A 15,282-nucleotide genomic window follows, 5' to 3' on the forward strand; every position below is an offset into this window, starting at 1 on the left:
CTTTTTTTTTTTTAGTGGCGGAAACGGGCTTCCATATTTCCTACATCAAGACTAGTAAAAGCGCTGTTTAAGAGTGAAATGCAGTTTCTTGTCAAGTTTAAAGGTTTATGCTTTTGCTTTATTTTGGTAAATTAAAATCTCTTTCACGCAGCATTATATTAATATTTACACTTTTTTGGTTAGGATGGTTAGAAAATAACTTGCAATTTTGAATTAACACAAAAAAGAACTGCACATTTTTGATCAAATCAGTTAGGCAACAAGATAAATTATTGTACTGCAAATATATTAAAATCTAATTTAATTTGCAAACAGTGACTATATGTTATGTTTTTCTGAGCTATGTCTCAGCAATAAGTATGTTGTTGGTGATGACATAAAACACCAATTTGGCAGAAATAACACTGATCTGACAATGGGACCAAACTGCACAGGGTCATAGATTGTGCCCTGCAGTCTGTCACTATAAAGCATACAACCATTTTACAGCACTAGCTAAAAGCCTTTTAACAAGCTTGTGAAACATTTTACTATCCGAATAGTAGCTTTAGCTTGTTTTTGGATACCACTTTAGTGTATAATATCGATAGTGATTTTCTTTCTGCAAAGACTTTAATTTTGGTATTTGTACTTGGCCACGCAGGATTCTGACTTCGATTGTAACAGAGAATTTGTTTTCACTGCTATAGATTGTATTGTCATTTTTATGTTTGCAAGCTTTTATTTAACCAAACAGGTTTTAGCAGTGATACTAACTGTGTGCAACTGTTAAAGCAATGAGAGAAGTAGTTAAAATTTTTAGTATAGAGTCTATCCAAGTTTGTAAAACAGAACAGGAATGTTTATTCTGTGCATATCAATGTTATTTGTTTCTAGGCTCATTTATGCAAGTACAAGTATACCTTGCTGTGGGTGCACTGGTCTTACTTGCGTATGTTATAGGCCTACAGATTAAAATTTTAAGGTTGACTTCTTAGGGAATATTGCATATTTTAAATAGTTGTGGTCACTGTTTTTGTTTTCTTAGAGACTGTAAATTAAAGAAACACTGATTACTTTGACATTTGTCTGTATGTGTCTTTAATTAAAAAGCATCTTTACAGTCTTTTAGGTTATCTTTATTTACCACTGTCTATGGAAATGATGGTGCTCCCAGGGTCCACACACCATGGGGCTCTTAAACATACTTAGGCTGGCTCATGAATCAATAAGAAGTACCTATGTCGGTGTGGCCTAAAAATATTATGTTTGTGTGCTATGAGTGAACCACACTTTGCACTTTACTTTCATAATATTGGTAAGAGTGTATCAGGGTGGAGCCGATTTGGTTACAACCCATGGTTTGTTTTTTTTGTTGACTAAAGGCCAAAATCACCTGCTTCAATCAAAGCAATCAAATCCCTGTAAGTCACTGGGAGTTGAATAAACAACACAGCCTATAGCTACAGTGTGCCTGTGCACATCCCATTCAACCAAACACCTATCAACCAATTACTGTATCAGAGCAGGTTGAAGTCAAAAGTGACTGGATTCACCAAGTAAAAATTGTCAGTTTGTACTAATTGATTCATTTTTCACCACTACAGTGAAATAAAAAATATTAAGGCACTAAATATAAAGTAAGGATGTTTTAAATACTCTGGATATTTGTCATTCAATGATTAGGTTAATACAACATTCTTTACAAACAAAGCCTAACTCCATCTGCCCAGTTTCTTCCTATTGCTCATGGTGTTTTTGTATTATTTGGTTGCATATTGGAGCTCTTTGTCACACTGCTAAATAGTGACTGATCAGATACCTCCCAGGCTTGGCTAGAGTGGGATATTCGTCCAAAACGTTCCCTAAACATTTGGATAGTGTGCATCTCATACTCCCTATTGTAACTGGTCTAAGTGAAATCTTAAAAGTTGGAAATAATGATAACTTGACTTGTTTGGCAACATTCAAAATGGAAACTAAGGAAGTAATGGAGCTCATCTTGTCTGTTGACTAAAGCCAGTGACCTATTAACTGAGTTAAAGGAAAAGATAAGGGTCTTTGTTAATGCAACTAACTTACATTATATAAAAAGCAATCACAGTATATTTTGGCTGTAACCCTTGTTTGCTGTAAATCTCCTGCCACTTAACCTTATGGGGTAAAAACGTTATTATTACTACAAAATTATTACTACAAACACATTTACGGTTATGGTTTAGTTGAGTTGGTTCAACTTCTGGGAAAGCCTGAGATTATTGGGTGGGGCAGTACAAATGACAGTACAGCTGACTGGAAGTAAAATGCACTTGTGTGGCTCATAAAGTCTAACTTGCATAGGCAAATGTTTTGCTTGCTGCACATTAATTATGCTGTCATTCTCATAAGTCTCACTTATCAGAGTTACTCTTTCACTAGAAACCTGTCTTACCTGTTCTTCTGCCTTATTTTCTCTCTCCTCCTTCTCTCTCTCTTGACTGTCTGACCCACTCCTACTTTTTGCTGTTGATTTAGCATGACTAGCCGCAGGAAAAGTTGCTCAATGTTAATGTTTGACAAGTAGGAAGAAGGTCCTTCGTTGCCATATCGAGCAGCGTTACACACACAGCCACACTCTTTCAGTTCTCCTTCTACTCAAAGAGTTTGTTTGCTGCTTCAAATCAAAGGGAGATCGAATGAAGGACAACTATGGGTGAGTCAGCATTATCAGTTTTTTCTTAATAAACCAACGTCATGTCTGAGTATTTTGACTAACAGTTGCCTTTTTGCTGGGAATTCGTGGCAGTGGTAAAGAAAAGCTGCAAAGTACTGACAAAAGTTAATGGATTTGTATCTGCTTGAAATGCTCCTCCAAGAATTTATGTATTGTACCTGACATGTACAGGCATGCAAAAATACGAAACCTTACTCTACAGATACTAGAGTGTGTACGTTCTAGCTCTTGCACAGACTGTATCTACGAGATTTGTGTTTGCTAAACAATTAGAGAAAACCTGTTTTTACATACATCCAAGATAACAATGCCACACTTTCAGTTCTTTTAAGAATCTCTAAAGTTCTCTTTATATTCAGGAAAATAGTGACAACACGAATAGTTGTTTCACTTCTCTGTGATAAATGAAAACTAAGCATTTTAACTGTAATAATCCACATTCAAGCTCATATTTGTTTCTAGCCTCCACTGCTTAGGGGTTTGTCTTGGTTTTTTAAGATGTCAGGACACATCACTTGTGAGACAAGTTACACCAGCCTTTGTCCAAAGAATCTAATTTTCTGCCCCATTTACGGATGCGCTGTAGAGGTGCTGGTGCTAATCGACTTTGAGAGCAACTCCGACGACGAGCTCACAGTGAAGGAGGGGGATGTGGTCAAAAATGTCACCAAGGCCAGTGAGGAAGGATGGCTGCATGGGGAGCTGAGAGGGAAGAAAGGCATCTTTCCTGCCAACTTTGTCCAGGTCTGCCAAGGCTTTACTGTCCACAGTACTGTACTATTTGCTATGGATATATTTGTGTTCATCTACATTGCGTGCAACATGTGTAAAATATGACTTACTTGGTTTTAACAGGAGGTCCCAGTCTATTTGAGAGGAGAGAGCAAGATGGAACCACGAAGCATTAGAACAAGTAAAATGCAGAGTTTGTATTATCAGCACTTTCTGTTCTTTAGCGTCATAACCTTAAAAAGCAGGACAGGAGTGGCAGACGCTTTAATCAGAAAGCATTTAAAGCAGTTTTTAAAGATGATTTAAAATTGAAATCCAACGCAATTATGAAATGACTTTGCTTTCCAAAAAAGGAAAAAAAAATGATAGAAAACTAATGAATAAATGCAATATTCACTTCAATATTAATTCAGCTGTACAGCATCAACAGTTGCCTCAAGGTGCTTTATATTGCAAGGCAGATCGTACAATAATACATACAGACAAAAAACCCAACAACCATATGACCCTCTATGAGCAAGCACTCAACAGTGGGAAGGAAAAACTCCCCTTTAACAGGAAGAAACTTCTCAGGGAGGGGCGGCCATCTGCTGCGACCGGTTGGGTTAGAGAAGGATGCACATTACAATTAAAATATGAGCAACTGCTTTGTTGTAAAATAAAAGGAATTTCTAAAACACTGCTATCACTAACTTAGAATAGTCCAATTGTGTGCAAAAGATCCAAATTAACCACGCTGGTAATGCAGCGTCATTTAAAACGACTCTAAGTAAAGTTCCTGCTAAAAAAAAGACTCTTGGTACAAAACGAGCCATCACAGCAATACAGAAAAAATACTTATTACAATAATATTCAAAACAGGTTGCTCTTGACATTTACCACATCCTTGCAATGCAAAGTATATCTAATTCAGCTGTAGAGAAAAAAAAATTGGACTTTGTGGGAACAGACATGCTCAGAACGTGAATAATTGCTCCAAGCTATGCAATCTTAGCACTTTCCTGTTGAAACTTGATAACAATGCTTTCTAGCCCAAAGACACTGTTAAAGAGCTCCATTTTTTTTTTCATTAGAAGAACATTATGAACTTTACTTTGTCTGACAATTCTTTCTTTATTTTAGCAAAAAAGAAACCGACAAGAAAATGTGAGGTACTGTTTCCCTACAGTCCCGTGAATGAAGACGAAATGGAGCTGGTTGCTGGCGAGACTATAGAGATCGTCAGGGAGGTACAGTTCTTATCACCCTTATGGTTTTCACACTTATATCGGGTGGGTGGCTGTAGCTCAGGTGGCAGAGCAGGTCAGCCACTAATCAGAAGGTCGTGGTTCGATCCCAGGCTGCATCCTGGCTGCATGCCAAATATCCTTGGGCAAGATACTAACCCCGTGTTTGCCTACTGGTGGTGGTCAGAGGGCCCGGTGGCGCCTGTGTCCGGCAGCCTCGCCTCTGTCAGTGCGCCCCAGGGCAGCTGTGGCTACAGTGTAGCTTGCTATCGCCAGTGTGTGAATGTGTGTGTGGATGACTGAATGTAGTGTAAAGTGCTTTGGGGTCCTATGGACTAGAAAAGCGCTATACAAATGCAGGCCATTTACCATTTACCATATCTGGCCTCTAAATACCAAACTGTGAGTCAAATGTTAGCAGTAGATTATGGGCTTAAAATAACTAGGTTGTGGCTGGTGAAAATGACAGATAGTGAATACCTGATATAGCAGGTATATACCTGATATATACCTGACATGATAGTGAATACCTGATATAGCAGCTGCTGAGAAGTGAGACATTTTCCTGTCACTTCCTGAAGCTGCCCTGTAGTCAGAACCCTGCACTATAGCGATGATATGTAAATCAGGGTGTTGTCGATGTGTTTGCTCAGCCTGAACCTCTTTGGGTAAATAAACAAAGATTTGAATATGGCTTTATTTGATCGATTTCTTTTTTTTAATAATTAAACTCATAGTTCACAGCAAGCATACGTTTTCTGAAATCCCATGTGAACTGATCAGACTAGTCCTGGCAGTTCTGAGGATCATTCGTCAGACACCTTAAACAGGCCGATCAAGTGTCTGGAATGCACCACAAGATGATATTTCATGTAAACCTAAGGTGGTAGTGCAGCTATTTACTTGTAATTTTACATATTTTTAGCTTAAGCGATGTTGAGTAGTAGTCAAGTCATCTTTATTTAAATAGCACATTTAAAAGACATCAAGTGTCAGCCAAAGTGCTGAACAGACGGATAATATAATCAAATAAAATGAATTAAAACAGATAAGATGGTTGTGGGTCTGATGGCTGAATGTATCCACAATTTACAAGAAATCTAAGAGTATTGTACCGATTTCAGTAAAATAATATTAATTTTTCTGGGTTATGGCTGTTAGCAAGTCTCCTTGACTTCTCAGTAGATTTTAGTTTTCTCATTAATTTGTTTAATAGCGCCAACCAATGACAATAGAGATTGTAGAACTTGTTTTTCTGTACAATATATAATAACCTGTGACTTTTGATGGCTCATGACCTACTTTGCATGACAGATTGAAGATGGATGGTGGATGGGGGTGAAAAATGGCAAACTAGGAGCATTTCCATCAAACTTTGTCAAAGAAATTTTCATTTCTCCCAAAGGTTGGTGGCAAAGTCAATTAACAGAGTTTTTTATAGTTTCATTTTTCATATATAACTTTTAACATTTTTCATCTGAACAGATGTAAAATACAATGAGGGCAAGGCAAGACCAAAACTCACTGACGCTGTGTTCAATAAGGAGGTTTGTAACAGTGGAAAAACTTTTCTTAAATATGTATGAGCTGTGTTCCTTTTACTTAATGCTGTCTTTGTTCCCATTCAGATAACTCAGAGGGCAAGTGTTAGGAACAAAGCAAAAAAATGTAAGTTCAGAGTTTTATACATTTACATCACATGCTAGCTTTCTCACATGAGACACTGGTTCTATTTCTGAACAGCATTTTAAAAGCTGCTAGACTAGTATACAACGTCAGTAGGACAAGTGGTAAATTCTTGTACTTTTACCTTTATGGGTGGGGTCAAACCAAAATACTTAACAGCAATATTCCTTGATTTACTACTTCACAAAGACATCAAAGTGAGCGATCTTCCAGGGTTAAAGGTTTATAACTTACCTCAAGTATTACAGTCTTTTGTAATCTTTGCTGTTCTTTGATTTAGTGTTGTTTCAGGGTGGATAGAATTAGTCATCACTAGTGAAACCTCCTCACACGTACGACGGTTTCTGCAAAGTTAATAATCATGTTATCTCTTAACACCGTATCTCCTCAGCTATAGAGTGTTGCAAAGTTATGTTTGACTACAAGGCCAAAACAGAGGATGAGCTGGAGCTGAAAAAAGGAGATGTTGTTAAGATACTGAACAAGGTTTGAGCACACTTCTTTATTTTTTTATCAGCTGTTCTATGCTGTCACGCTTATGACAGACTAATAAATTCCCCTGGATAATTTGCTTTCTTAAAATGTACCATATGGTTCTTCCAGAGAAACCAGTTGTGTCACTTTCAAGACTGACTAGGCTTAAGGACAGAAATGTGGCACTCCAGACATGCTAAGGAAAAAATATTCGAGATAGCTACTTCGTGTTGACACGTCGTGATCTGCTTGACTTTTTGATGACCTTAGGTTCAGAGATTTCAGATCCCTAAGGACAGAAGCTTGTTTTAACCTCTCTCAAATGACTCTTTAATCACCATCTAAAGGAAACAGCAGATGAAGGCTGGTGGGAGGGAGAGCTAAACGGCCGGTGCGGCTTCTTTCCTGATAACTTTGTCATGGTGATTTCACCGATAAACAGCTTGCAAGTGAGTGGACAAAAACACAATCTCAAACATAACCCTGTTGGACTGGAGTTTAACTGCACTGCAATGAAACCATGGGCATGCTTCGGAGTAATTGATGCTATGCATACTTTTTTGTCATTTTAAAATGTCCTTTAAAAATAAAATACATTATGTCTATTTTAGCATGTCTGCAACCAGTATTCAGTGACTCAGTACTGTCTTTAAATACCGTCTGCTTTGGAGTTACTCACTGAAATTTCCCATTTGTGGAAACAGTGTGTAGAATATGGGGCAGAGTACAAGGCACATGGAGTACCAGAAAACTTACTTTTTCATTTCTTTTTCCTCCTGTAGACGGGGACCATAAGCCAACCACCTGCACGCAACAACTCCAAGAAACTCTCAGGTAAGAGAACAGCATGAATGTTTCCCTGATCAAATAGAGAAGCACAGTGGTTGAAGCTCTTTGAAAGTATGATGTGGAGCTTGACATTTAGAGGTTCACGACCAAGTCGGAATTTCTGACTGCAGCAGTGTTTTGCTTGGCAGTGTGCTGACTGTTTGGCCTGTGATGGGTTAGGCAGGTCAACATTTACACAGTTACATAATAATTCAATAATATAAAAGTTTTTTTTTTTTTTTAATTATTATCTATGAGAAAATAAAGACGTAGCGGGAAAAATATACCCTGAAGTCAGAGGAACTATTTGAACATTTCTTGAGATTACATGCATTCCACATAGCGATTTATCAGACGCCCTAGTAACATTTACAGTAGATATGAAACGTTTTCATCTTGTGACCATGTGAAGGAGGTTAAACAGATTTAAACACTCTGCCCTGTAGCACACAGTATAAACTCTCTAACCCACAAATGGGGCCACGCAGGGAAAACTCATCACAAAGAAATGCAAAAGAGCAGCAAATTCTGGCAACCTGGATCCTGATTTTTCCTTAGAAGATAACGTTAGCGATCAATCACAGCAGTTATTGACTTTTTTACTTTTTTAGTTTAGTCTGAAATCTAATATTTTCTGTTGACTGAGTTTTGATTTTATATAATATAAGATTTCTATACTGAATTAAGTATTGCTGTTGTATTTAAACAGTTTTAAAGAAGAGACTGCCCAGTAATGCACCCTTTGAATTTCGAAGAGGTAGAAATTTAATCTATGAATCACACAGCAGGATGTGGTTCGTGGAAATTGTTTTGTAGCATCAAAAGTGTCTGCCCAGACAGCTTTTTAAAAGGATTCAAAATATGCACCCTCACTGAAACTTAAATAGGCAGGTGAAAATAAGGCCAAAGGAAGTGGCACCAGTACTATGAGAATTACAGTGCAGCCTCGTACCAAATTGTACTCATCATTTCCACACAGTATCACTTGAAAGATTTTCACAGGAAGTCTCAGACCGTAGTAAGATGGGGGATGGTTAAACTGGTCATGTGACATAGTTTAGGAGTCTTGGAGGAAACAAGGGGGTGGGGGACAGATGAGAGCTCTGTCACAGATTTCCACTACCAGCAACAAGCAGCACTTGAGCTTCTTCTGCTCTGTGGATGGTTTATTTACGAGGGGAATGTTGCACAATGCGTTGCATAACACTCAAGGTAGGCTTCCTGTGTTTTCATCCGATCCGTTATAGATGTCTGAGTTTGATGTTAAGACTAAAGCAACATATTTTTTTTGTCCTATTTCTTGAGGTCTTTGCATTGGAGCAGTTTTACTTCTTAGATTGCATTCATTCAGCAGGCCTGTAACCACACAGCTCATCTTATCTGTTTGAGAATAATCACTTCACTTGCATGACAAACAGAGATCTGTCACATAACTTTAATGATTTAACCTCTCTCCAAGGTAAGTCCTCTTACGGGCTGTATTTGTTTCATATGAGATGACCCAGAGTGCCAGTGCCAGTTAAGACCTGGGAACTGTAACTGCATCACTACTAAATCTAGCTGTTACCTGATTTGCTCTAATTACGTGCATATCTTTTCCATAACACGCCACTCGCCACTTACATTTGAACACCATTAGCATTTTTCTACACCATAATGCTTTTTGGACAGTCTTATAGTTCTTTGCAAAACAGTCATGCACTTTTTATCACAAACTGAGGGCTGAATAATCAGAATCAAAATCAGGAGAAGCCACACTTGCAAATACAGTATTATTTAAACAATGGCATGTTTGCTCAGCATGCATGCCCTGCACAGCACAGCGACAGCACGCTCATTCACTCATTCTGCTACAGAGAAAAACATCTGGGAAATGCTCTGCTGATCAAGAGAACTTTCAGCGAAACTGCAAATGTCTGATAAGACCTTTTTTTCCTGACAAAAGCACAATGTAGGACATCACTGCTTTTGTCTGTGCTGCCATTGTTATGGCCGTACTAAATAAAGTGCCTTGAGCATTTTAAATGAGGACTTGTTATATTTGTGTGACAAATGCAACTAGTGATCAGCGGTAAAATTTAATTTAATGGGGGGTTTTTTGCAGTAAAGACAGAGGAATCAGCAATGGAGAAAGTCGGTCCAACAACAACAAAGACAAGTAGGTAGAGATGGTAGATGCTTTTATTTTTGTACTAATTCATCTTAAAAAAATCCTGCTGTGGACTAATGTGATGATTTTGTTTCGCAGATGATAAACCAGAGCCTAAAGACCTAAGAAGCAATCCTCCAACCAAAGTTAAACTTCCACCCATCATCAAACCCAGCCCACCTCCAGTCAAAGACAAGCCGAACAAGGTTTTACCAAAGTGAGTTTTACAGAAGCGTCTGTGATGTTCTTTCTCACTACTTGTAACTCCATGTGAAACCACTTTCTGGAGACCTGACCAGAATAGTTATTCATATGCAGCCTTTCTAAAGCAAATAGGCCCTCAGAAAATGTCAGGAACACTTTCTCCTCTCTGGTCTGGCACCAACAGTGGAGCATTTAGATGTTAAAGGTTTTTGGTTGCAACCACCAGTTGCTATGGTTTCCTTAAAGAAGAATGCCAGGATGCCTGACATTTAGTGGCTCAGTGGAAATTGTGGGATGAGTCAGATCAGGCCGAAACAGACGAGAGCAGCCCATTTCCTGTTTCCTGAGCAATCGCTCACAAACAGCCTTACACACACAAAATTGAGAAAACAAAAACAGGCCCGTCTTGAGAAGAAGAACACGCTTTTGAAAAGCGTTTCCGTGCAAATTTGCCTTTTTCAGCTTTTTTAAGACTCCTCCTTCATGTTTATCTAAGCTTATCCCACAAGGCTTTTACAGCCAGGCTGATTTTTCAACAAACACATCAGTTATAACCAGCATTTAAAATGTTATAAAACTTAAGTAGTAACTCTGAATACAGAGAATATTATAGTGATTTTTCAAGACTTCATTTGCCATGCTCTGCACCTGCACCTGCACTAGCACCAGCACCCACTCTAATCAGGAAACCAGAAACCACATAAAAACTCTCCAACCCTCTGCGTCAGTATTTCTTCACATCAATAGATTTCTTTTTTTATTTGTCTGTAATTTTTAAAAAAGTGTTCATTCGAAGGTATATTGTTGTTTTCTGTAGAATCAATGGTGATGCGGCTACTGTTCCACCGAAACAACCGGAGGAGAAGGAGACTGACGAGTTTGATGGATTGGAACTGCCGACTGAAAAGCTGAGCCATCCCACAGCAAACAGAGCCAAACCTCCACAGAGGAGACCACCGTCAGGACTCCCCATAGCAGCACAAGTATGTCCGCATTAGCGACCAATACCGATCGATCTGTGTGGCAGTGTGTATAACACAGATGTGAAGAGCTTCACAAGAAACACTCAAATTATAACCTACATACCCACATGAGTAGGGTTGTCAAAACAAGTCATTCTCAATACTAAAAACGACTGTCAGATAAGATACTCATTTGCAACAGTATTGATGCGGACAGCGTCGTCTTTGCTTCCTTCTGCCGACACACAACTTTTACACAGTACCTGCATGCAGGCGTCCACACAGGCCCTCCCCTTACCAGCAGCTGAAGCAGTTGACATTTACAAGACTACAAGAATAAACACCTGGAGGAATTTTGAGAAGTCAAAAAAGCTTCCATTCTAACAACCCGAACATGGATATTATTGTTGCTCTTGTTCTAATCTTCATTCTGGTTTTGGGGGTTTGAGGGATTTTTTTGCTCCTGTGGCATCAAAAATGGTATTGGGTATCAAGTATTTTTCTGGGTATTGATACAGTGTTAACCAATATTTCTGCAGATGAATCAAAGGTTTATCAGTTTTCTGTTTAATTTTGTGCAGTCAGTTAAAGCACAGTTGTTTGAAACAGTCCTTAATAGTTTTAGTGATTCTTATAAATATTGTGTCCATGTTGGGATTAGAACCATTTTTAGCAATAATATACCATAAGCCCATAATACTACTACTACTACTAATAATAATAATGTTATTAACTTTGTGCCTCTGCAGTTCACACTTGTGTTGTTGTTATGTTTTGAGACCATCTTCACTCATGAAGCCCTGAACCTTTATAGACAGTACCCCATGGAGGTGTACATGGGAATGCTAACGATATCTGATATCATTTGAGAGTACAATAAACAGTCTTTACTCTGCCACCTCCCTGGTTTAAAGTCCATGCTGTGTCCGGTTGCACTGATTTGTGCAGTTGTGACTTTAGGGCAGCTAACTGTTATTCCATTCATGTATTTTGGTTCATGCTCTGCATATTGAGAGTTTCTGAAAGGGACCATCTCCTAATGTATGCTACACATGGTCCCAATCAGATTCTCCCGACGCTGTCAGAAGACAATTTTACAGAAAAGTGACCAGTTTTTATGGACAGCCCTCTTGCTCACTGACTAAGAAGACTTGTAATGACTTCTTGGTCATAACAATTCATCTGGAAAAAATGAAAGAATTAGAAGAAAGAGAAAGCGAGCTTGTACTTGACCGCCCAAAAAACCCACCTAGCTGTTAATCATGCAAAGCTGAAAAACCAGAAATCCTAAGGCATGCTGTGAAGAATGACTATTAGCAATGATTGACATTTAAACTTGACTGTTCTTCCTTTGTACTGCTAGAGCGCCACGGACCAGACAGATGCAGAACCAAAAAAGTTTGAAACGGAGATACTGGCTGGCTTGCAAAAGGTTTGTAACACTCTGTGTTCTGGGTGAAATATGAATGAAATCACATAAGTTTGAGTTCAAAAAGTTGTTCTATGTAGGAAAATGTGCAGTAATATTTTTGACAATTAAAATCATTTCAGACAACAGAAAATCTTCTGCCCACCCCTCCAAAGCCCGATCTTCGACCCAAGACACCACCTCCAGTTCGACCAGCGCCACCCAAAGTTCTCGTAGATAACAAAACTGTGACCTTTAAAGACGAGCCAACTGTGGAAAGTCTGCAGGCTGAGATCAAAGAGCTCAGGATGACTTTGGAGCTGCTTGAGAAACGACAGGAGTGAGTACAACTCACTTGTTTTGTAGCCATGTTTGAAACCTGAGACATGACAGGTTTATGACAGGCCTAAAGTTACTTTACAAAATTAAGACAATTTTGTAAAAAAAAAGATCTTCATTACATTTCAGCTAACCCTCTTCTAAAATAAAAAAAGAAAGATGCCTTGTAGCACAAACATACACAGGAAGTGAGTAATTCAAACCTAGCAGAGAAATACAAATGAATGTAACTGTGCATGTTCCATCATAGGAAACCCCCCCTCCCTTCCAAACAAAAAAAGCCTGACTCAACAGCTCTTTCGTATCTCTTGATCTGAAATGTTATAGCAGCCTGAGTGATAAACATGTGCCACACTCTGCAGAGCTGTAGACATTTCATTTCCTGATCAGTGATCTTCTTAAGCCTTTTGAACTCACCAACCATCAGTTTGAAACTCAAATTACTGTTGTTCCCTAGTCAGTAGCTGAACGTTTTGCATTATACCAGTAAAACCTTTGACAGTATATGTTAATTACAGGCAAATACACAAATCCTAATGGGATGTGTGTGAAGACTTCTGTAACTGTATCTCAAGCCGTGTTTGTGTAATCAGTTTTCTAAACGTATAAAAAGATTTTCTAAATGCAACTGATATTAGTGAATGTATATTCAAGATCAGTGTGTGCATAATGCATGCATAGGTCTGTAAATGCCTACACAGTTATTAATAGATGCAGCTAAACATTTTGATCCAGCAGCTTCCTGCTTGGCTGCTATGGTAGACCTACAAAGGCATGTGGCGATCTGTCTGTAAATCTGAGGTGTTGTCTGCTCTGAGCTCAGACTCACAAGCTCAAACATACCACCGACTATAACACCTGGTGATTTCAAGTATGAAACTGCTGAATGGGGCGGGTCATGGCTGTGGCTGCAGTTGCAAGCTTGACTACAATGAAATCTTAAACTGCTTTAGGTTTAAGATTCACACCTCCGTGTGTTTTCAGAAAGTATAGCGAGTGATAGTTTGTAAAAATATTACAGAAGTCCTTTATTGCTGAGACGTATGTGTGTAAAAACTCGAGTTAGTCATTAACCTGTGCAGTTTGGATCATCAAACAGGCGTTTTTTTAGCGAATAAATGTTTTTATTTATTTATTTATTTACCCATTTTAAATAATCCCTGTATGTTTTCATTATTTTTGTGGTGTATGGAAGATTGCAATGGGTTTGTGTAGTGTAACCCCAATTTCTCCCAAGGGAGACAAAAAAGAGACTTTCACTTAGACAGCTGCATCTACAAAAACAAACATTTTAAAACATTTGCATATCTGAGTACCAGATTTTGAGGTTTGTGTGTTGTTGTTGTTTTTAACATAAATTGCACCCACACCAATACCCTAGCATATCTGCAAAAACCTATATTACCATAATAGTTCAATAAAATTAAACTATTAAAATAAATGTCTTTCCTGTTAGAGCTACAGAAGTAACTTTCTAAATGTATTATTATCTTGACTGGCACTGCACAGTGTTGTTGACCTATTTAGACTTACCAGCATCTCCAACCTCCTCATTTTGTTCTCTTTGTCTCTTTTTATAAGGCGAGACATGCAGGAAGTGAAAGAAGAACTGAGGGATGAAAGAAACAAAAGACTAGCATTGCAGGTCAGTGTCTTGACTTCTGTGAGTGTTATTACTTACTGCCTGCTGCATAATGGGTGAAAAAAATAAGCAGCAGTTGTGGTTCCAAGATCACGAGCGCAGTATAATCAGTTGTTTAAAAGGGTTCTTTTTGTTGTTGTTTCTTACAGGAGGAAGTGCAGAGTTTGAGAATGAAGCAATAATCCCAACACAGACTGTGACTAAGCTGCTTGTCTGACACTGTGCCATGCGAGCTCTTGGACTGCAAATTTCAGAAAATGAACATTTTTTTCTGACATTGAGAAAGTAAAAAAAACAACAAAAAAACCCCTCCCTAAACAGTATAGCTGGAGTTAATATCAAGCTACTCCTATAATGGAGCAAAAGAACCAGATCCTCCAGAAGACTTTTAAGTAACATGCTGTTTGATATTGGAATGCCAGAAATCTCATACAGGTCCTCAGTTGGGTACGCCTGGAAGCAAATTACTGTTTTACATGTTTTCTTTTTTATTACTTTTATTGTGGATTACAGGTTAGGCTATTTTTAATATCAGAATTTGTAATATATGCAGCTGTACATAGGAGGAAATATTGTTAAGTCTTTTACAAAGAGCTAAAGGATAATTTACATCATCATAATGGGCTTTGTTACCTGAATGTCAAGTGAGATACTACTGTCCAAACCATGCCATGTTAGTGAATTTATGCAATGTAATGTAATGTTGCAAAGATCCACTAGGGGGCCCTCTTTGACTTTTTTTTTTTTTTACATAAGGTGTTAAGTTTTTCTGTGATTGCTGGGATTTATGGAAATGCCCTGGCAAAATAACCTCACATTGGAGAAGGAAAAATAGAAGAAAGAAATACATTCTTCATCCAAACAGTAACTGTGTTAACATTTAAGATTTAAGCGAGTGGCTCATGTTAATGGATAGTGCCTTAAGAGGGGGAAAAAAGGA

General features: G+C 38.2%; 1 protein-coding gene across 1 annotated transcript; it reads left to right on the top strand.

Annotated features, from left to right (window-relative positions):
- The first annotated feature begins 2,330 nt into the window (after nucleotides 1–2,330).
- On the top strand, nucleotides 2,331–15,282 carry sh3d21 (SH3 domain containing 21). The gene is made up of 17 exons (XM_005736101.1): nucleotides 2,331–2,671; nucleotides 3,279–3,436; nucleotides 3,548–3,605; nucleotides 4,547–4,653; nucleotides 5,965–6,055; nucleotides 6,136–6,197; nucleotides 6,279–6,318; nucleotides 6,728–6,822; nucleotides 7,158–7,259; nucleotides 7,593–7,644; nucleotides 9,743–9,796; nucleotides 9,887–10,004; nucleotides 10,809–10,974; nucleotides 12,317–12,385; nucleotides 12,505–12,701; nucleotides 14,282–14,345; nucleotides 14,492–15,282. The coding sequence occupies exons 1-17, from the start codon at nucleotides 2,668–2,670 to the stop codon at nucleotides 14,522–14,524; spliced, it is 1,470 nt and encodes a 489-aa protein (XP_005736158.1). The 5' UTR covers nucleotides 2,331–2,667; the 3' UTR covers nucleotides 14,525–15,282.

Source organism: Pundamilia nyererei, unplaced genomic scaffold, assembly GCF_000239375.1.
Source record: "Pundamilia nyererei isolate P.nyererei 1_Seehausen unplaced genomic scaffold, PunNye1.0 scaffold00067, whole genome shotgun sequence".
NCBI classification, from domain to species: domain Eukaryota; kingdom Metazoa; phylum Chordata; class Actinopteri; order Cichliformes; family Cichlidae; genus Pundamilia; species Pundamilia nyererei.